At 38.9% G+C, this 23,316-nt stretch overlaps 1 protein-coding gene across 1 annotated transcript in view; it reads left to right on the top strand.

Moving 5' to 3' along the window:
- rpl5a (ribosomal protein L5a) overlaps positions 1 to 15,786 on the top strand; it is a 29,620-nt gene extending 13,834 nt beyond the window's left edge. Inside the window, exons 6-8 of the mRNA XM_028811446.2 lie at positions 1,252 to 1,429; positions 10,040 to 10,128; positions 15,623 to 15,786. Of these exons, the coding sequence (XP_028667279.2) occupies positions 1,252 to 1,429; positions 10,040 to 10,128; positions 15,623 to 15,725 (370 nt within the window). The 3' untranslated portion in view covers positions 15,726 to 15,786. The remainder of the gene's footprint in view (positions 1 to 1,251; positions 1,430 to 10,039; positions 10,129 to 15,622) is intronic.
- Positions 15,787 to 23,316: the final 7,530 nt, after the last annotated feature.

Genomic DNA, 23,316 nt, shown 5'->3' on the forward strand with positions numbered 1-23,316 from the left:
AAATTGTGACCCATTCATTTTTGACACGATGCATTGTGAGTACTGTATGACTTGAAGGAGAATTTTTGTTTCGTCATAACTAATAGAATGGAAAAGAAAACTGCATGGTAAACAGCTGAGAGGACAAGACTGTCTATCAGACCATATGTTTTATGACAAGTTTTGCATAGGACAGCTTTCAAATCATTCTGCCTCTTTAGTAGATAAAGCAGTTTAATAACTTAGATGGGTTGATAGGTGTAACTCTGTAACTATTCTGTTGAAAAGCAGTATAAAGTGAGCATACCACATCAGAAAGAAGTGAAAGCTGGCAAAAAAGCAACAGAATCCAATGCTTTCCTTGGAATATTATAATGGGAAATGATTAAGCTCATGAATTTTGCATGTAAGGATGGACAGTCAAGCATCTTTACTTGCCAACAGGTGGTAGATAGGAATTGGTGAAGTCAAGTTTTGCAGCAGTGTAGTCCTTGCTCATTTCTGAAAGTGCTAGCACTCTTGGAGAGATTTTTCAAGCACAGTATACCTCACTCCACTATATGAGTTAAAGTGTGTATTTTTGTTTTCCTGAAATCTTTTTTTTCCTAGCAGTGCTTTAACAATGTGATCTCTTATTATATGACAAGTTAATGTTTGTCTCGAAATTTGTGTTTCTTGATGTAACCAGTTCTGAATGAATTAAGTGTATGTTTTAGAAAGGCAAGTATTGAGGATGCAGATTGTGATTGGTTATGTCATATTCTGAGCAATTAGAAATTTGGGTATCATGTTGTTTTATATACTATTGGCTGTGATACCCATTTTTAGAAAAGTTTTAGAATGTTTTTTTGTGAAGTAAATAGTGATAAAATGCATTGCATTTGTCATTCCAACAGATGAGACACCACAGACATGGTGTGTAAGCAGTAGTAATGACAAATTGACAAATGCAGTGCATTTTATTGCTATGAGTTGGAATGACACACAGACATCTTATCCTTTTATTATATTTTCTTACAAGAAAAATCAATCACTGAATTAATTAACTTAAACATCATATTATTGGCCTGAATTCTTCCACACATTACATAAAATCAGTGCACTTTTTTTAATCATTAAATTATTTGTGTGGTCAGGTGGAAAATAAGTTAGTGCTTTGAAAATATTATGTAAACATTATTGAATATCCAAGTGTGGAATCTGTTTTGGTTAACTTATCCATATTATTTATCCTTACTATACCATATTTATTTGTTTATTTTTTCCCCCCAGCACCAAACGATTCCCAGGCTATGACAGTGAGAGCAAGGAGTTCAATGCCGAGGTTCACCGCAAACACATCATGGGAGTGAATGTTGCTGAATACATGCGCTACTTAATGGAAGAGGATGAGGAGGCTTATAAAAAGCAATTTTCCAGGTTCATTAAGAATGGCGTGACTCCTGATAAAGTGAGTGCATCTCCTGGTATATATCAGTATCCTATTGTAAATAAGTTTCATCTTAATTGTAATTAGTTATTAGCTAATTTATACAATTTAGTTTAGACTGAGTTAAGTAAAGTTGTTCTTAAGAAAAAAAATCATAAAATTAGTAAATTTTTTAACCAGTAGTGTAAATCCATTATAGTCTGTTTACAGACTTTTGTACAAAGTTCTTTATTGCAAAATTTGTATACATATGAAGGTTTTTTTTTTTTTTAACTGCATCACATATATTGAAACCTCCGTAGATGGTGTTTTGTTTTCTCAGTTAATATACAAGTACAGCAGTGAGCATTACAGATTCTGTCTGGTTTGATATCAGAAAAAATGACACTTAGAAAAGCAAGGTCTGCTTTTTTAACCCTTAAACTGACATACTTGGGAGGTTAATGCACCTGTGGATGGCAAATACTTTTTTTGCTGCACTTTTTAAGGAAACATCACAATTCACCAAGAAAAAGTTAAATTTTAATGGAATACTTTTTTTTTTTTTTCTCATGCGAAGAGCATCACAATTACTGCAACACTATCATTTTACACATTGCCTATGAACTGTAAAAACTATATATATTAAAAAAAAACAAAAAAAAAAAAACAAAAAAAAACTACTGCAGTCATCAATATGTTCAAGGTGCAACTGATGCCATTGATGAAATTCAGTAAATCGCCAAGCCAACTGCGCTTGAGCTGGCTGCACGGAAGCACACAGAGGCCAACGCTGATGCTTGCAGGCTAGTCTAGTGCAGCAGCCGAATCCCAGGGATGGTGATGCTGATTCTGTAGGGGGCGGCAGTGCTCATGAGCTAGCTGCTCGACGAATCTATGGCACCGACTGATCAGCTCCAGCGTGCTAGCAAATTACACTGGGAACCAACTACAGCTGGTTGGTGCGTTCAATGATTGTATGTCACCGAATATACTGTGCTCCGGCGTGATGGCAAATTGCATTGGGAACCGAATATAGCCGATTACGGTGGTTTAAGGTTTAATTTTAACACCTTCTCTCATTAAGGCAAGTGGGGTGCTTAAATTTTTTGTTGTTTTTGTATGTGGAATATATCTACATAATGGGGAACTCTGACCCTTCCCCATTGTATTTTAGAGCTCAAATACTGGTCAAATCATACATAAGTGTTAATTCAGTCATAATTATGACCTGATTTTAACTTGGCAGAATTTTTCTCTCCCCATCCCACCAACCTGTTTTTATACTATACTAGCTGTCCCTTGCGTAGTAGTTAAACTTTAAAAATAAACAGGTTTCACCACCTAAGCGGAGGCAAGGTACGCTCCAAAACGTGGCCAAAGGTTTACCGATTCGAATGGAGGCTGGTTCGTGAGTGAGGAGGGACTCGCCACGCTTCCCCCTCCCCTCGTCCTGCTGTCTTGTCTCTGATTAGTATGAATAAATCGCTCCTGCATGCAAACTGTGATACTTAGCTTGAACATTCTAGTTAATTTTTTCGCGCTATTTTAAAAAAAAAAAAAAAACCCAAGACGTTGGATTTTATGTATGTGTATATGTATAATGTGTACATGTGTGTGTATGTAATATATATAATGTGTGTATATGTATGTATGTATGTATGTATGTATGTGTATATGTATATGTACACATGCATGTGTATATAATTTTTAAAGTATATGTGATAAACACCCTTAATACAAACTAACAGTTGCACAGAGGGTTATTTTTATGGAAATTATACATTCATTAACAGCTAGAAGTTCAGGTCATAAATGGAAATTTATTAATGAATTAAAATTTAGGGCATAATTTAAAACAATTTCAAGTGGAACCACATGTATTCTCCATGTCATTGAAACCATAATGCCCTACTCTTTCTTTAAATTTTAAAGTTAACATCTCCTGTATTGGCTCACAATTATGATCGTTATGACAAGTCCAAGGATGAAACAAAAATTATTTTTAACTGGAATTATTATTGTGCTGATTTACATCTTGAGACTATGCAACACATGAGTGCCTTGGCTGTTAAGGGTTTGCTGCCACTAGCCAGCTTACTGAAGACATTTTTTATTTGTTAGACCTTATTATGAACCTCATTTTGTGCTCTCAACATTAAGAAGGAGAAATCATCACCTATTCCAAGAATCTACTCATTTGCCTAAGTGAAATGGGCCTTAACTATATGACCCAGATTAGAGGATTAGCATTTTTGCTGGAAACTGAGGATGCGAGAGTTAACTCTTTTAGGGCTAATTTTTTTTTTGTTTCTTTTCTCCCAGGGCTGAATATTTTTCCAAAAACTAACATTTTTTAAAAAAGAACACAAAGCAATTGTTTAACATATCAAATCAACAAAAAATATTTCCTTTTGACAAATGTTACTGTCTTGCATGTTGCATGAGCCTGCATACTCTATGATTTCACATACATATCACATACATTTTACACAGCAAAGTCTGATCTCGCTCAAAGCAGCCAATTTCAGTCATTGCCACATTGCACTCCTTACAATACGTGTTGCTTTGGTGCCTATTTTTCAATTGTCTGTTGCTGCACTTTCTAACATATATTGTTAGTGTGTACTGTAGAGAGACAAGTCACCCATTTGCCATCATGCCATGCCACTGCCACCAAGTTTTCTGCCAGCATGAAAACCGTATTGTCACCTCTTTTCATCTTCTGAAACTTTATGAACTTTATGTATGGCATTATAGCCTGGCTCACCCCATGGGATTTGCTTCTGTTTATTACAGAAGTGAATAAAACTTTGCAGCAGCACGTACCTAAGCCACCAGGGGACAAAACACATTTGGACCAATGCTCCCTGAAGTTATATCACCAATTCTGTCTCATCTCTATTTGTAATGCCACAGCGCGCTTCATCTCGTCTTTCGTTGTGGGTTTCCACTTTGAAAAACGAGAATGCGATGCAAACGCAGCCCGCGATTCAAAAAAAATCTCTGCCTACCTGTTTGTCTCGTCTGACAGTAGCTGAAAAGCAGCATCAGGAGACAGCAGCCTGAAGTACAGCAGCTGGTGATCTGTCGTGTCCAACAGCAAGCCATGCCGTCTTGTAAACTCCGGTAGCCAGATCAGCTCTCAACGGATCAATGTCTGTGTATTTATCCCATGCGAACCTTGCCGTAGATGCATCGGCTGCGCGAAGGCACGCAACTGGCAGCAGATCCGCTGGCGCGGCATCGGCTGGTGTCTGATCAGCTGATGCCTGCTTCTAACTCTCTTGCTCGATCTCCTGATCACTGCCAATAAAGTCCGATTCTGAAAAATCAAGAGTCCGACTCCGCGATAATGCGCAAATGCGCATAATGCGAGTGTTTTCTTTTCTGCACTTGCTTCGCTGCCTTTTCACATGTCGGTGCCATCTTGCCTGTTTACATTTCGCAACTCACGCACACGCAAGGTTTATTTGCCGAGTCAACGAGTCTAGCATTCCTCCAAGCACAGAGGGAATGCCTGTGACGTGACAGTGAGATTTGTCGCCATTAACAGCTGATTGTCGCCCTCTATCCCTGGATGTCGACTTTTGTCGACATGCGCCCTCAACCCCTCCTGTCGACAAAAGTCGACATCCGCCCTAAAAGAGTTAAGCATGACCTGTTGTTGTGATTAGTGAAAGGGAAATGGGAGGCTTGGGTTGGGTGTAAGTGGCAGCTGCCATTAATGCAAGTTCAACTGTAGCCCCAACTGGTAGCCTTAGGTAACTAAAGTGCACATAGTCTTTAAACAAAAAAAATGCATTTAACTTAACCAAAAAATACATTGTTAAAACAAACGTTTTTCATATTTTAGTAATAAATGACAAAATGTAGACATAAACTATATAATGCGTAAAGTCTGAAGTGCAAAGATCAAATAAACACTTTCACAAAAGGTTCAAGGATGATACAGTAGGTTCCGTGGCGCAGCGGTAAGAATTGCTGACTTATCAAGTGTCCCCCGGTTCAATCCTGACTGTCTCGTATATTTACCGTTTTGAGTAGTGAGCTGCTTATTGTTAATATTATACAGTAAACGCATACATTTGGTTTGTGTCTGTAACAGCCACTGTAAATGTATAGTACTTGTAAAGCAAAGAGACAAAAATATGTGAAGAAATCATTGTATGACCTGAATAGTTCCAATCGGAAAACATCATCGCACTAATGCAGTATTATATGAAAACGAACAAATCGGGTGTAAATTTGTTACTTGTAAAAGTTAACTTTTTTCACTTTTATTTTCTCAGTTATGTTCACGCTATCCCTCCCCTCCTGATCTGACCCTAACTAACAGCGGCAGCATAAATTCTTGAGACGGTGGCATCACAGGTTCCAGGATGCTTGCGTTTCAGATGCTCATGCATCGCGGTGGTGCTGCCATGAAAAGAAAGCGCCGCTTTACATAATCTGCATTCAACTTTTTTTTTCTTTTTCGGTGAAGTGCTTCCACTCTTTAGAAAGTTTGTCTCAATTTTTTCCATCTCCTTCCCCCTCCTCTATCCGACTCACCATTGCAACCACGTTTATTTTCCTCTACATTCTTCTCCTCAGACGTTCTTCTTCGTTGGTAGGACTGTGTGCAGTCTTGACAAACAATAACAAACGATACTGCCCCCAGACGTTCATGTAGTGCATTGCAGTTACAAAAACCAGTGTGGTTCTTTGTGACTGGAGCCTCTATTGAAGGTTCTGTTTATGATGCCGATTACGTTGACTAATCATTGCAGCCCTAGTGTTCTTGCTGACGAACAAGCATATATGGTGCAGCAACCTGCTGGTGCTCATGAACAACTGGGGCTAGAACCTTGATCTTGCTCTTTTCTTAGCATGTGATACTTTCTTAAGTCAACAAACTTGAGCTTGGGGCATCTTTGGAAAATTAAAGTAATTGATTAGCTGACATGGCAAAACTAAAAGCCGCACCATCTGCTGAACTGGCGGTAAGCAAAGTTTATTGTAATATAAACTTGATCCTCCCAATCCCATCTATTGATAATCTCCAGGACATTCCACATAACTTCTTCCGAATTCATAATTTAAGTGCAAAGTCTTATTTATGTTTATTAATCACAAACCCTAATAAAGATCTTCATAATAGGAAGAATGATAAAGAAAAGCAGCTATTATTTTTTTTTGTGATGAAAACAAAAAATACTGTTGTGCCATAATGAATAAGTTCATCTTGCTCTATATAAACCATTTTGATTTGAGGGCCAGGGTTCTTCATATTTCCTAGTAGTTCTATTCAGTATTTGAGCATACTTTTTTAGAGCTATCAGAATATGCAAAAATTAGGGCTTAAATACTCATTAAAATAAATATTCAAATAAATTAGAATGTAGGCTAAAAGTGTTAGTGTATATATACGTTTCTACTTTTCCTTTGCGTCTTTTTTTTTTTTTCTCACACTATAGCTCCGAGGCACAGAGCGCTTACAACTTGTGCACTTAGAAAGCCTCCACTTGTATATAGCTCTTCACAGAAACAGGATTTTATATAAATTGAAAGTGACATAATCTCAAGAGAAAAGTGGAATTGGGATACCTCACATGCCTGTAATCCATATATGAAACCCTTATAAAATCACATAAGATAACTTAAACTCATTAAATGCACACTTTACTTTAGCCCCCTATCTCTCTCCCCACCAATGGTTTCCCCTCCTCCAGCCCTGTGCTGCCCTGTGTGCAGGGCCTCAAATTCTGTGTTGGTTTATGCATATCTTACACAAAGTTAATCGTTTCTGTGAATTTTAATTTTTAATGTGTGAATTTCCTGCTCCTATTTATTTGGTAAGGACTCTTTATTTAAAGAGTAGTCAACATAATTTTTAATCATTATATTTATGTCAAATTTTTCTTTACAAAACAAATCAAAAAAAAAAAACAAAGGTATTTATGACATGTCACCTTCCTATTGCCACTGCACTTCACTGTAACAGCTGTGCAATAATTTAATGAACAGACGGCTGCCTGTTTGTGGGCTATGTTGACAAATTTGAAGAAATAGTCATTAGTTCTTTAAAATGTTTATTGCGGGTTGACTGCCTTTAAACCTTAATCTGAAAAGTAAAAATCAGTGACAAAGCTCAAAGATGACAGCATTGACGCTTTCAGCCTTAAATATTGACTGCTCAAATCGTTTGAAGCTGCAGAAAATTTTATTCTTAACAGGAAAAAGTGTGAATTAAAAAATAAAGAACTCCTATTTTTCATTCTTAACTCTTTGAGGCATCACTCTGCTGATGCAACATTTCTTTGGCAGGACTTTTTTGCCAAAACAGGAATTGAAATCTCGACCTGCAATAAAAAAAATATATTTTAAATTAAAATAGCAGAAATTAGTTACTTGTCTGACAAACTTCTGTAAACATCGGAAAGAATAAATTGTAACATTTAAAAAAAGCCTATAAATGATTAAAATCAAAGGTCTCTTTAAACTCTGGATTTTTGAATTTCTTCAGAAAATGAAATCTAGCTTTGTAATGTGTGTATGTAATCTGTGTTAAATTTAATGAAGTGGGGAGGGATTTTCTCCACATTCAAAAATGAATTTCAAGCCCTGGTGTGCCTTTCATCAGCATGGCACCACGAGATCTAAACACTAGTGTGGCGAATTGCTTGCGTACTAAACTGACTATAGCTGCAGGTTGAAGTCCCATTTTACTTATAGTGCCAAACAGAGTTGCGTTGCGGTGCAGCAGTCTATTAGCTAGCAACAGCACTGTGAAGAAGCTGTCAGTTACGGTTCTGCCTTTGTCCAGAAACTGTTCCATAAGCTTTATGACCACAGACTCAAAATCTTTGCCTTGGGTTGTAACTCAAAATACCGCTCTCAACAAAACGTTTTCAGATGTCCAAAATCGCAGCAAACCTGTCGTTTTTTCACACATTCTGCATGGGTGTCTTTGTTGTCAAAGCACAAATGCCACAAGATAGTCTGATAATGGTCATGGGACATCACTGCTCTTGTGAAAAGAATGGAGATAAACGTCATCAACTTGGAGAGGCAAGTTAGTTGTACCACGTGAACGTCAGTGACAAAGTAAAACTGAATAATAAAAAAAACGCTAGCCAAAATTTATTCCAGGTGTTATAGACTCAAATCAAATGTGTATTTTTATTATATTATAGTAGTAGTAATAATAGCTCACTACTCAAAATTCAAAGTGCCCGGTCTCAAGCCCGGAACATTTTGGTTATAAGGCAGCAGTTCTTACCTTTGCAGCATCCAAGAATACATATCAACTTTCTGTTGATTAACATTTGAGCTTGGGTTTTTAACTCATTGACCACAGCTTGTAAATTGAATGTGTTTTTTTTTTTTTTTTTACTTTGGTTATATTCTTGAATAAAAGCGCAAGTGTTTGATATTTGGACTAAAATCTTCACACATTATATACGCTTCATGTCATTATTAGTATAACATGTAAAAGGTTCTGCTTTAGGTATGTGTTCAGCATTTCTTGCCTCACATTTACTTTCATCCTAAACTTACCCAGATCGTTGTAGACATGGAACACAAATGAAATGTATGTATTCTAAATAAAAATATATTTACCCTGTACAACTCCAGGCACCTCACACATAGATAAACACACTTGAGCTGGGAGAACTTTTTGCCTGAGTTGGCGGGGGATAGGATAGCAGGCTGCTTGTGCTGATCAACACATTTGCAAAACAAAAGACACCGGTGGAGAGGTGAGAAGGAAGTTAAGGTGGCCCGGGAATGCGAGGTTTTTCGTAGGCTTCAGGGATTCTAATGTTAATAGGTGAAGCTGATCAAGTGTTTAAAATATATATATATATCTCTGTATATGTTGCCACTATTTCTGAATGTCAAATAGGAGGCAGCACTTTTAGAAGTTTTTCTTCATATACATATGTATAGTTTTATTTTATGACACCATAACATTTTGCCTTATTGCTATTATGAAAGTAATATTCAGATTCTGTATGTAGTATTCAAACGTTGAGGATTGCTAAGCCTGTTAGTTGCTGTGTCCACTTGTTTAATATGCCAAATTAATATTATGTTTAATATGCCAGATTAATAATATGTCTGGCGGCACAGTGGCGCAGTGGGTAGCGCTGCTGCCTCGCAGTTGGGAGACCTGGGGACCCGAGTTCGCTTCCCGGGTCCTCCCTGTGTGGAGTTTGCATGTTCTCCCCGTGTCTGCGTGGGTTTCCTCCGGGCGCTCCGGTTTCCTCCCACAGTCCAAAGACATGCAGGTTAGGTGGATTGGCGATTCTAAATTGGCCCTAGTGTGTGCTTGGTGTGTGGGTGTGTTTGTGTGTGTGTCCTGCGGTGGGTTGGCACCCTGCCCAGGATTGGTTCCCTGCCCTGTGCCCTGTGTTGGCTGGGATTGGCTCCAGCAGACCCCCGTGACCCTGTGTTCGGATTCAGCGGGTTGGAAAATGGATGGATGGATGGAATAATATGTCTGCATTATATTTATTTTACCCACACCTGGTAGTGTGTCTGCCTCAATTGTTTAAAGTCTTGATTTCTCTTTAATTCATTATTGATTTTTCAGTTGTTCAGCTTAACCCTGAGTATTTTTCAGTATTTAATTGACAATAAATGTTTTTGTTTCTCTTCAATCAGATGGAGGAAATGTATAAAAATGCCCATACTGCCATCAGGGCTAATCCTGTTCATGAAAAGAAGCCCAAGAAGGAAGTCAAAAAGAAGAGGTAAACCTTATTTGTTTGTTTATTTTATTTAACATTTGTGATCATGCATCATTTGGTATGCAGGGATCAATTTATGTTAAGCTGAACATAACTTTATATGTATTATAAGCTTTCTGTGTTAGCTTGTCTTTTTTTTTTATTATTACATCATATTTGGGAGTTTATCAGCAGAGGTGAGTAGAGTAGCCAAAAATGTACTCAAGTAAGAGTAGCGTTACTTCAAAATATTACTTAAGTAGAAGTAAAAAAGTAGTCATCCAAAAAATTACTCGAGTAAAAGTATTTGGTGAAAAGGCTAGTCAAGTACTGAGTAACTGTTTGATCATAATAAATGATTTATTTTTAAGAAATGTTGTAATATGACAAGACAAAAATATAAAATAATATGCATATTCTGCTGTTTCCAAATAATAAAAAATGAGTAAAAATAACGAAAATCTTTACAAAATAAAGATGCACAAATAACACAACAGTTCCAAATCTCAGTTTTTCACAACAAAGCTTTTGAAGCCAATACCTACAGTAGGGAGTTAATGAGGTAGTTGGAGCGTTCTAAATTGCTTCATTGGCTTTCTGCAGTGTGTGATTAAGGCCCACGGAGACGGGAGTGTATATATATGGGTCGGCACAAAAAAAGAAGGGGGACTCAAAGAAAAGAAGAGAGTCTGTAGGGGACCGGCATCGTCACACACTTGCCCTCCAAATAGCACAGCTGATAGAAAATAACATTAGAACAAGGCAGCCTGTGCACATACAAGAAGTCTCACTTTACCTTGACTGCCTGTGTCTGTGCATGTTTGGTTAAAATGTGCTTGTTCTTCACTCAGTGAAGTGATGGTTAAGCTTCAGCAGGAGTTGGCTCTCAAGGTTCTTGCAGTGAAGCTGTAACCATTTAGCAGTGAACAGGAGCCCCGCATGACTAAAAGTTTCTCACAGGCACAGGAAGTTTGTGTGTGGTCATGTGACTGCATGGCTGTCTGATTTGGTGAAACAGAGTCATGTGATTATTGTTGCTACATCTGATTGGTGAAACAGTCATGCAGTAGATCCACTGGCGACTTGTCTCTGGTAAAAATATAAGCGTATCTAATGTGTAAATGGAAAATAGTAACAAGTTGAGTGTTGCCCAGTGTAGCAGAGTAAAAGTAGAGTTTCTTCTTCACAAATGTACTCAAGTAAAAGTAAAAAGAATGGTGCAGTAAAACTACTCTTAGAAGTACAATTTTTTTTTTTAAAAGTTACTCAAATAAATGTAACTGAGTAATTGTAACTTGTTACTGCCCACCTCTGTTTATCAGGCATTAATGTGGTAAACAAAATTGCCTCTTGAATGTACATTGTGGAGTGAAGCAGGTAACCTCTGGCATCCTTTTAGTTCAAACTGAGCGTTAGTTTCCCTGGATCATAGTTTATATTGATGTCTTAGTAAGACCTCATTTGAACTCTCGCATCAATATCTGGTACAAACCAACAGAAGACTTATTTTGGTGGCCCGTGTAGGACCAATAGTATATTAGGCATGTGTATAGTACACTTTAATTTGAGTTTGCAGATGTTTGAATTGAGAGCCTCTGTCTTTGTGTTCTTTGTTTATAGCCAGTGCCATTATTTTTAGAGCTTTGAACTTGCTGCTAGTCCAGCTGTTCTATACTTCAAACTGTAAGGAAGTATGCTTACACAAGTACACTTTTGAAGGGAAGGAGAAATTGAAAAACCTATTCAATTTTCGCTCAGGAGGCTGTTATAATGGTGGTAGAATACTGGCCTTTTCAAATTAGCAGAGACATTTATTTCTATAGCACATTTTCATACAAACAGTGTAGCTCAAAGTGTTTTACATGATGAAGAGATAAAAGACAAAATAAGAATTAAAATAAGGGAACACTAATTAACATAGAATAAAAGTAAGGTCTGATGGCCAGGGAAGACAGAAAAAACAAAAAAATTCCAGACGGCTGGAGAAAAAATAAAATCAAATCTGCAGGGGTTCCAGGCCACGAGACCCCCCAGCCGCCTCTAGGCATTCTACCTAACATAAATGACCTCAATCAGTCCTCATTGTACTCCGGGTTCTCATGGAAGAATTTGATGATGATGGTCATGGGGACTTATCAATGTAGGGACATCATGGTGCTTTGATTAGGTGCTGGTGTAGATCGCCACCACAGAAAATCAGAAAAAGAACAGGAGAGAAAGTAGGGTTTAGTATGAATATTGAAGCCATCATGAATAATAATAATTAATTGAATATACAGAGCATCTGGATTAAACTAAAATTAAATTATGAGAAAGCCGTGTTAAAGTAATGTGTTTGCAGCCGTGTTTTAAAGTGCTCCACTGTATTAGCCTGGCAAATTCCTATTGGCAAGCTATTCCAGATTTCAGGTGCATGACCGTAGAAGGCCGCCTCACCACTTCTTTTAAGTTTAGCTCTTGGAATTCTAAGCAGACACTCATTTGAGGATCTAAGGTTACGATTTTATGAGCTTTACATCATAGAAGAGAACATGAAGCTGAGTAAGGCACAGGAAATGATACTCGTAACTTTGAAATTTACACAGCTGCAGCTTTGCCATCATGTCATGCCTTTAGGTAAAAAGAAGAACATTAACAGCTTACTGTTTTGTACTGTAAAGGTTGTTACTTCACCCCATTAGTGCAGTGATCAGACTAGCTAGATAGAGCGCTTTACTGCTGTATGTATGTGTACTTTGTGTGAGTTTATCATTATATTATAATATATATAGAAAGTCAACAATTCTGGATTACTTTTATCTTGACCACACCTTTCCAGGTTGATTGGATAGGTCGTGGAGGACCATTGCTATGGCTATTTGACACCCTGTGATTTCTGGTTATGGGGTATGGTGAAGGAGCTGGTGTATAGCTGGAAAGGTTGTGATATCAATGACTTGAAGGACAGAATACGGACTGTGTTATCTGTTCCCCATGAAATGTGTGTCGGGTCTTCAAATGGCACTGTTGCTCGTTGGTTTTTGTGTATTGAACGTAATGGCAAACAGATGGGAGACATTCCTGTAAATCATCTTGCACATATGAAGTATGCTTTGTGGATAAACTTTCTGCCATTCAAATGTTAACATAATTTTGACTCCCCCTGTATAGGAGTAGGGCTCTGTTAGCGCTATGTAATAATAAATAAATGAATTTACACATACATAGGTTACACTTCCATTTGTGTAATCTGTGGCATTAAAACACACGAGTCTCTAAGCATTGTAGAGATTAGTCCTGATCCTGTACCTTCTATGGCACTCTTTGTTGCCATTCTACATGAATGTTCAGGTAAATGAAATTCTTCTGCATGTGAGCTTACACAGTCCTGGAGGACTCTCTTCATTGATAGTGGAATTTATTTATTCTGTGGTAACAGTGGCAAAATGAAATCTGTCCTGCCAAAATACTGGCAGGGAACAATGCATAGCACACTGTTTTTTACCTTAATTTTTTGTAACAAGTTGTAAAATACAAATAGCACATCATAACAATTTTCTTCCCTAGCAGTTTGTCGGTAACAGTAGGAATCGCCATTATCCTAGGTGTGCATTTGTGAAACTTTCATTATAAAATATTCTTTAAATAAGAGACAACTTCTTGTTTTTAATTGAACACTTTCTGAATGTCTTGGCACCAAGAAGAAACCAGAATTACAGGTATCTCAACATTCTCCCATGTAGTTTGTAATGAAGACATTTTACCATGTTTTTGTGGAGAAATTAAATTTTGAATTTTCAGCCTCAGTGGCATTGATAGAGGATCAGTGCTGGACCTTGGCAAGTCACATGAAAACCATCCACGGGTTACTTGATTTTTGTATTTTTCCCCATGGATAGTTTTTGCGGGCGGCACGGTGGCGCAGTGGTAGCGCTGCTGCCTCGTAGTTAGGAGACCCGGGTTCGCTTCCCGGGTCCTCCCTGCGTGGAGTTTGCTTGTTCTCCCCGTGTCTGCGTGGGTTTCCTCTGGGCGCTCCGGTTTCCTCCCACAGTCCAAAGACATGCAGGTTAGGTGGATTGGCGATTCTAAATTGGCCCTAGTGTGTGCTTGGTGTGTGGGTGTGTTTGTGTGTGTCCTGCGGTGGGTTGGCACCCTGCCCAGGATTGTTTCCTGCCTTGTGCCCTGTGTTGGCTGGGATTGGCTCCAGCAGACCCCCGTGACCCTGTGTTCGGATTCAGCGGGTTAGAAAATGGATGGATGGATAGTTTTCGCATTGTTTGGCAGGGTCCAGCGTTGATCCTTTGTCAATGCAGCGGAGTTTGAACATTACATTTTTCGGGTGGAGTATTCCTTTAACTTGTGGTAGGAAATGAAACAATTTTTGTTTTTAAACCCCTCTAAAGTATTTTATTCAGCTTGCATAGAAGAGTCTTGCTATTGAGGTTGACAGAACTGATAAAAATGCTTTTTTATTAATTTACAACCTCTGGCAAAAATTCTGGAATCCTTATTCTTAGAGGATGTTCATTCAGCTGTTTTACTTTGTTGCAAAAATAAATCATTGATGTGACGCAAAACTATTTTATTTAACAGCGGAACATTCTGGCATTATAAAACATACCTCAAAAAAACAAAATGAAATTGTTGTAATTAATGGCACATTTTTTGTACAAACCAACTAGAGGAAAAAAATAAATAAACCGATAAATTGCAATTAATAAATGCTTTGTTGCACCTCCTCTGGCTTTTATGACGGCTTAAATTCTTTGAGGCATGGACTTCACTATGAATATGAAGTAACAATATTCCTCACCAATCGGGTTCCCCCCAAAAATTTCCATGTATTTAAAATCGGATTGAGATCTGGACTGTTTGTTGGCCATGTCATTGAGTTGATATGCCTTTCCTGTTAACATTCTTTGCTCTGTGGCAAGATGCATTGTCATTTGAAAAATAATTTCATCACCAAATGTACTTTTGATGGAATGAGAAAAGTGTCCAAATTTTCAGTGTACACCTCTGGTCCTTTACCGGACATGCCAACCCTATATCAGCAACGAGTGAGGACATTTGCTTGTTTTCTTCAGGTAGTCCTCTTTGTCTTCAATTGGAATGCACCAAACAGAAGTTCCAGCCTCCTCTCCTTGACCAGTGTAGATTCATGATTCATCACTATTACTTTCATCTAATAATCCACCGTCCATGACTTCTTCTCTTTAGCCCACTGTAATCTTGTTTTCTTCTGCTTAATTGTTAATGCTGATTTATGTTTGACTTTTCTTTATGTAAATCCCAGCTAATTTCATATAATTCAGTCACAAACTTAGACACCTGTCTCTGCCCATTTGTTTATTTCTATTGTGCATTTTCTATTTTTCAGGTATATTTTGCTTTAAGTTTTCTGTCCTAATTCTTTGATGTCTTCTGTTTTCAACTAAGCAACTTAGTTTCTGAAGTTTCTCTTGATTTACCTTCAGTTTCTTCAGTGACATGTAAGCTGAAATGAATATATTTATTTATTAAATCATTGTTTTAATAGGTGGAATCGTGCCAAGATGTCCCTGGCCCAGAGAAAAGATCGTATTGCTCAGAAAAAGAGAAGCTTCCTCAGAGCCCAAGAACAGGCTGCTGCCGACAGCTAATGTGGTGGCTTTTGTTTCAGAGTGTTCCTCAAGATTGTTTAATAAATATTTTCACAACGTCTATGGGGTATTTGGTTTTTGCAAGTTGTCTCTTGGAAGACCACAAAATGCCACAAAGGTATTTAATCAAGATAAGAGAGCATGCTGCCTTATGGTCCTATCGGTCATTACCTCTCTGTTCCATTGCTGATCTAATGGTATCTTTTTGGTATGTTCTGCAAACTGCTAGATCTCTGCCTCACTGCAGTTGGTCAACAAATATTTTACATTTCTGTGGCCTGCCAGCAGCCAGTCAATATTTACACCAAGTATAAAGGCCATTATGTCATTTTTCTAATCTATTGCAGATGAAAATAGATGTTAATTATGTGACTAAAATACTGAAGCCAATCTGCGTTACGCAGTCCTGCAAATTCTGTGTTTATATATTTGAGTCCTAACTGTCATGTCTGGGCTGCCTCCTACAACCTTTACTGCCACAGATGGTTGCTGTTATGTTAGTTGGACTCGTTGACAGCTTTGCAGGTTATAGTTTAGTTGACCCTTGTAGATAAAGCCCTCCAAATCTTCAGTCGAGTCGCAGCCCAGTGTCCAGCAATCACACCTGGTCGTTGTCAGTGTGAATCTCTCCACAATTGCATGGATGTTCATATCCATCCTGGTAAAAGTTGCACTTTACAATTTAATGTATGCTTCCACAATAAATCCGGGAGGTGGCATCAAAGGGCACCTGCATGGTCCTGTAGGTTTTGTATCAAGCTGCTGTTTCTCTAAACTGCATACAGATACCTGCCATGGAGCAGGCGTAGATCTGTACGTAGTCCTGGAATACATGATCCTACTTGGAAATGTTCTGTTTAAATATGAGAGGGAAATTAAAAAAATAGAGAAGTAATGATGGCAAGAGCTTTGACTTGCACATCTTTTTGCACTTTGGTTTGTCTGAAGGTGGCTTCCAGTAGATGTGGAGCAGCAGATGCTTTTCAGTTACCGGTGAGCCCCATTTTGATAGGAAAAACTATGCAGTTGATACCTGGAAGTGGCCTGTTGCATAACTGGTGGCAGTTGTTTAAAAGGACAGACTAAAATGTTCAAATTAAAATATAGTACAGTAGGTATTCACCTAAAGTGTGAACACTGGCAGGGCTTCAGTGTCTCAAGTGAACAGTCACACAGCTTTAATGTTTTCTTTATTCGTCTTTTGTTTTGGTGGCACCCTGTTCAGGTTTGCTTCTTTCCTTGTGCCTGCTGCCCTCAATTCTTGTATTCCATTAAGTGAGACAAGTGGATGATTTCACTTTGCTGGTCAAAGTTTTGAAGTTAAATTGAGGGCATCATAGAAATGGACTTAATTTGTAATTTGATGACAGCCCCGGCTGCTACTGCAGCATAACAAAACTCCAAAAAAGATTTCATACTGGCCAGTACACTTTTGTTCTTTAAGCAAGTGGTCAAATTTAACTTCCATTAACGCAGCTGATTAAATTACTGCTTGAAACGACCAGAGCAGCACAATGTTGAGAAGCCACGGGTGTGCCCAGGACCCAATGGGGCAATGGCATAATGTGGGTGATTTCAAGTGATGTCTGTCAGCCTTCAGTTGTTCACTGTATTCTGTACTTTGCAGGCAGTAGAGGAATGTGAGGTTACTTCACATGGAATGTCCAAGTCCTGGTGGGCTTCAGAAGCGTGTCTCGTGTCTGTCAGGTTTACAGCCACAATTCGGTTATGAAAATGAAGCTTTGAAATTGAGGTGAGTTGATGTTAGTGGGCTTTTCAGCGGTGAGCACAGGCAAAAGGCTTAAATGCAGTGGGTGCCATTGCCATTAACCACCCTCCTTGTGAAGGGAAAACGTCAGAGGCATCATTTGAAAAAGAGGGGCTGCTGCTCAGATCTGAATTCAAGAAATAAAATCATTTAACTGCCTCCACATTCCGTGTTTTTACCCCGACACATTTTTCACTGTTAATGTCTGTGGGTGTGTGTTTCGATCTCACAGGTTGTGTTTTCTGAAAACATGCCATGCCACCCTGTGATTTCATTTGGAGTCTGATTAGGACAGAAGTCAGGCTGCACTCTTCTAGTCACTCCAGAGCTGGGGGCATTCTGTCACACGGGAGGACGGTGCTCTTCCAACTTGGGACTTGAATAGAACCTTCAGTATGAATGCTGAGGGGTTGACATGAACCAAGTACACCATCAGGAAACAACAAAATTCACAGTATGGGTGCCAGTAAAAAGGACAAATCCTGGCCTACGATGACATCCGTGGATCTCAAAGGTGGAATGTTCATCAATTTGGATGCAAGTCTGTTCTTGAATGTTTATCCCAAAACTGGTAGTACTTCTCTTTAGTGTGTTTGCAGTTCTTGTTTTTTGAATGGGGTGGTGGTTGTAATTTTTATCCATGGGAGAAAATAAGTGTGTGTTTTTCCGAGTTATGTAGTGCCCTTCTTGTCTGGTAGTTATAGTGCCTTCCCCTCGTTATATAGCACCTTTCCTTCATTACTTCCTATCTGATGGTTATACAGTGCCATTCCTACTTCTCTAGCCATCCTTCCTTAATCAATTGGCTCTCCGTCAGACGTTCTGGCCTTATTTCCTCCTTCCAGCCCAATTCTGACTTTGTTGCACCCTTGTACCTTATTATCTGATTTTGTAACCCAACTTGTTTGTGTTTTATTCAACGTTTCCCCACCTAAAACCTGGGTGTGAAATTCTGCTTTTGGAGGCCATGGTGGCTGCATGTCCATCTTTTTTTGATAAACTTAGTTGTTGGTGCACGTTACAGGAGGCTTTAGGAATCCTTGCACTTTGTTGGACAATGTTCTTCTTTGATAAATGTTTGATTTCCAGACCTTCATAGCGGAGTCTCCTGTTCACCTTCTGTAGGAAGGAGAAAAAAAAAAAAAAAAAAACCACTAATGTGATTATTTTTCTAATGCTGGTGGTATTGGTGGTCTGGTCATGTGTGTGGACTGCAGGAAGTTGTCTGAGCGACAGCAAACATCTCCACTCCCCAGATTAACAAGAGTGTATGAAACAGAGAACTTGAAATTGTTTATCAGAAAACACAAATCTGCTCACCTGCCACATTCAGTGCCTCTCATCCAGCTCCTTGTGGACAAACCCCTCCATGATCTCCAGTCGAGTCACAGAGCAGTGTGCAACAGCTCCAGTGCCCCACCATCACATCTCATTCCTGTTGGTTGTTGGCTTGAGTACTCTGCTCTCCGCATGGATGTTCCTCTTACATCCCGAAGCCATGCAGGCTGGGATAAATGGTGACTGTAAAGTGGCCTCGGTGTCATTCACTGGACCCCCCGATCAGGGTTGGTTCTGTGGCCTGAACTTTAAAATGGGTGGATTTTTCTAAATAGGGGATATCTTCTTTATAACAGGGAGTTAGAAATTGGCATCTGATTAAGCATGTAAAGAACAAGCAGATGTTTATATGAAAGAAACTAATCAAGTGGAAAAGTGAAGAGATATAAAGAAGTGAGTCATCAATGTGTGAAAACAAAAATGTGCCATTTAAATAATCTTAAGGAAAAGTGCAGATACTTAAATGTCATCTAATGTTGTCATTTGATTTTGTTTCAATAATCCAGCGCAGTGCTTCTCAAACTCAGTCCTGGGGACACACTGTGGCTGCAGGTTTTTGTTCCAACCAGCTTCACAATTGGTGGTGATAATCGATAACAACTGATCTCCTCATTTAATTAGCTGGTCTTTATTACTTTTCTCTTATTGTGCATATAGAAAAACACAACCGTGTGTTTTTTATTTATAAGACATGTTATAAATGCTTAACTCTGTTGTTATTTTCCTATTATTTTCCCCTTTTCCTGTGTAGTTTGCTCCCTTCATTTATCCCTAATAGTGACAGTTAACAACCAGCACAGCAGACGCTGCAACGACTTCAGTGTCAGACCCGGTCATTAGTAAAGAATCCATAAAATAACCAGAACACCTGGAAAAGCAGAATGAAAATTAGGTTGAAAATACTGTGAAGGACCTTTAAAAAACCCTACACATTCCCCATATAACTGTTAATTACATTTTAATAAAAATCTACCAAACTTAAGTTTGTAATTTCTACATTGACTCCAAAACACAGGCACTGGGAAATAACGACTCTCTTAATTAGGCCGAGTCCAATGAAAAACGGAAGTTGGTTGGAACAAAAACCTGCAGCCACTGTGGGGTCCCCAGGACCGAGTTTGGGACCACTGATCTTATTGCTTTAATTGCTGAAGGTTTTATTTCAAAATAGCCTTAATTTTTGTAGTAATTTTTAGAACATTTCCAAACTACATTAAATACACCATCATTACTACTTATCCTAATGTCTCTTGGTGATGGCTTTGTCTCAGTTATCAGTAGTACTAGGGTGTTGTACCGTGTTAGCCATTATGAATGTAGAGAAAAGCCAAGCAAAATGACACCTTTTATTGGCTAACTAGAAAGATTACAATATGCTAAACTTTCGAGGCAACTCAGGCCCCTTCTTCAGGCAAGATGTAATAATCATTACATTATGACATCTTGCCTGAAGAAGGGGCCTGAGTTGCCTCGAAAGCTTGCATATTGTAATCTTTCTAGTTAGCCAATAAAAGGTGTCATTTTGCTTGGCTTTTCTCTCAGTTATCAGTAAATCTTTCTTCACCAACAGATGCCCCACAGCCACTGGACCCCACACCGTGCCCAACACCCAAAGTAGGAGCAAAAACCCCAGTATTAACTGGGAAAAACGCAGAGGTTTCTCACAGCACCAGTGTACAGGCCAGCCATGATATGTAGCAACCATGAGGGGATCCAGGATATCCCACAGGGCAGCTTGATAACCAAGTTAAACACTTTATGAAATTTGACAAACTGCCGATATTCGCGTTTGCGCTCCGTAAGAACCCTCAATGCCAGGACGTGGATGCTCTGACCTGACCTTTGTCCCAAGCACCAGTGGGCTGCGCTGATTCCTAAAAGTTAATCTGCTGCTGTCAGTTATTTTTGTCTGATTGCAGGTGGCCTTCAGGGTACTTTTCTTGTATTAAAAGAGGCCCAGATATGAAGTCACTAAGAGTTTAACAGTTAATTTGTTAAACACACCTTGCTGTTGTGATATGAATTGACAACATCTTGGATAAGAGCTATTCAAAACGTTGAAGATAATAGGGTAGTGGTCCACAGTTTAAGATGGATTAATAAACCCATGAAGAAATCACAGAGGTCCACATTAAGATCTGCCAAGCTAAACGCTTCTTTGCAGCACTTCAACCAGAAATGGCAGCAACAATAAAATGACAAATCTGCTAACAGTCCATGTGCTGTGTCACTGACCAATGCCGGCAATGAAACTCCTGCAAAGAGCCCTTCATTTATTCCATACGTGTGTCTCATATGTACTGGTTTAAAGACAAACAATCTAATCTTGGGCCAGACCTAAACACGACACCAAGTACAGGTATGTGGATATTTAATATTTGTGTGTGCATTTATTATGCCTTCACAACATTGAGTGCCAAGACGTCCAAAACAAGAGGAGGCTTCAGTTTACAGGCTGATTGTAATGAAAAGCACAGCCACTGTGGCCCTTTGGGCGTCAGAGTTGGACACCACAGCCCTAAAAATGCTCTGCTGCCCTAAAGGTTTTCTTACACTTGGCCTTTACTCCTTGTGTGTGTGCCTTGCCAGTCAGTCAGCGCATTTACTGTCGCATCGATTACCTGGTTGTTCACAGAAACCTGGTTTCTAAAATGCCATGTAAGCCCATATTCTGATTAGAGAAACCCCGTTATATGGCCATGTCAACTCTTAAATGTCTGCACTCTGTTCACCCGCTTAGCTTCTCACCGTCACCAGACACGGGTGGAAGTGTCCATAAAGATACATTTCCTGAAGCAGATGCCCGGGAAATCACATTATTCATTCTCCTGGTTAAAATAATCAGTGTCAGTATTTCAGAAATCATTCAATTTACGCTGATGAGCCAAACGTATAGTGCTAAGCTCAGCAGCGTCATTTCAAGAGCAGTAGGGTAAGGTGCGCTAAGTAGTCTGATTACCTTTTAAAGTAACGCTACGCACTACTTGACTGCGTCACTACTATCCCAGCAGCACTGGATGAAAGGCATGAAGCAGACATACTGGTACGCCACTCCTTTGCAGGGCTCAGTCGCACATCCAAGCAGAAGAGTCTGCTGTGTACTGTCGAGGACAGTGTGACAGTGATAGGGTGACAGAGCGGCCAGTGTTCACACTCAAGTCAGAAATGTAAAAAGTGTTTATTATTTCACTGCTTATGAAGGACTAAATGTATTTATAAAACACGGGAAGATAAAAAGACAAGTTTGATGCTTATTTTCAGATTCACGGTGCCTGATGATGACACAGAACTCTTTTTTTGCGCAGTTTAATGACAGTGGAGTGTTTTGACAAAGAACTCCAGAAGATTACTTGCACTTGTAAACACAGATGTAGAACATTTAAGGTTTGTGCCTTAAGCGGCTCATTCACCTCATCCTGATTATGGATGTGCAGTTAAACACACTGGGTGGACTGCTCAGTTATCTTCATTATAGGGGGCCCTCGTCTCTGAGACAGTATATGATGCTGACCTGTGTAGTGTCACTGTCATTACATCGTGTCACACACTCCCAGGCACCTTGCCTAGCATTAGCCTGGCAGCCCTGCACTACAAACCGCAAACAATGACACTGTGGGAAGATGCATTTCAAAATGAATATCTTAAAAAACAGACCAGTGGCCATCTCAGAATTACCCCTAGAAGTCGGACTAGAGTAAGAATTTGTCCAGTGCCAGAGTAGGACATGAAGTAGTTATGAAGCGTCCTACACCCACTCCCAGCGAGGACTAGGAGTTCATGATTCTTTGTAGTTTCCTTAGAAATTATGATAACATTTTGTATTTTTATAATACTAATGATAAGTTTTCACCCCAAAGATAATAATAATTAAAGTAGTTGGAAACAAAGGAGGAGGAAAACATTAAGGATGTTGCACTAAGTTGCACTTCATTATTGCCACTTTGCAACATCAAGAATAATGCAGTTTGCATCCGTCATCATCTTTGTGTTGATAGTGTGATTATAATAAAAATAATAATAATAATGCATTTTATTTATAAGGCACTTTACATTTGTAGTAAATCTCAAAGTGCAACATAAAAAGTTTAAAGAAAGGCAAAACAAGTTAAAAACAGAGATGAAACAACAATAATTACTGGCATTCTTGTTAATTTGCTTTCCTAAATAGAAATGTCTTTAGCTGTTAAAACAGCCCACAAACTGCTGTGTTCTCAGGTTCTCTGGTAGGCCATTCCAGAGCCGTGGAGCAGCAAATGCAAAGGCTCGGTCACCCACTGTACGAAGTTTGGACATAGGGGGGTGAAGGCGGTAGGTATTTGCAAAAACGAGGTTTCTTTTAGTGGATTGTAATATAAGGAGTTCATTAAGATATTGTGGAGCATTTCCAAGAATACACTGATGAGTGAGCAAACAGAGTTTGTACTCAATATGGAGGTGAATAGGGAGACAATGAAGTGACCGAAGGATTGGTGAAATATGTTCATA

Source organism: Erpetoichthys calabaricus, chromosome 10 (genome assembly GCF_900747795.2).
Source record: "Erpetoichthys calabaricus chromosome 10, fErpCal1.3, whole genome shotgun sequence".
Lineage (NCBI taxonomy): Eukaryota > Metazoa > Chordata > Cladistia > Polypteriformes > Polypteridae > Erpetoichthys > Erpetoichthys calabaricus.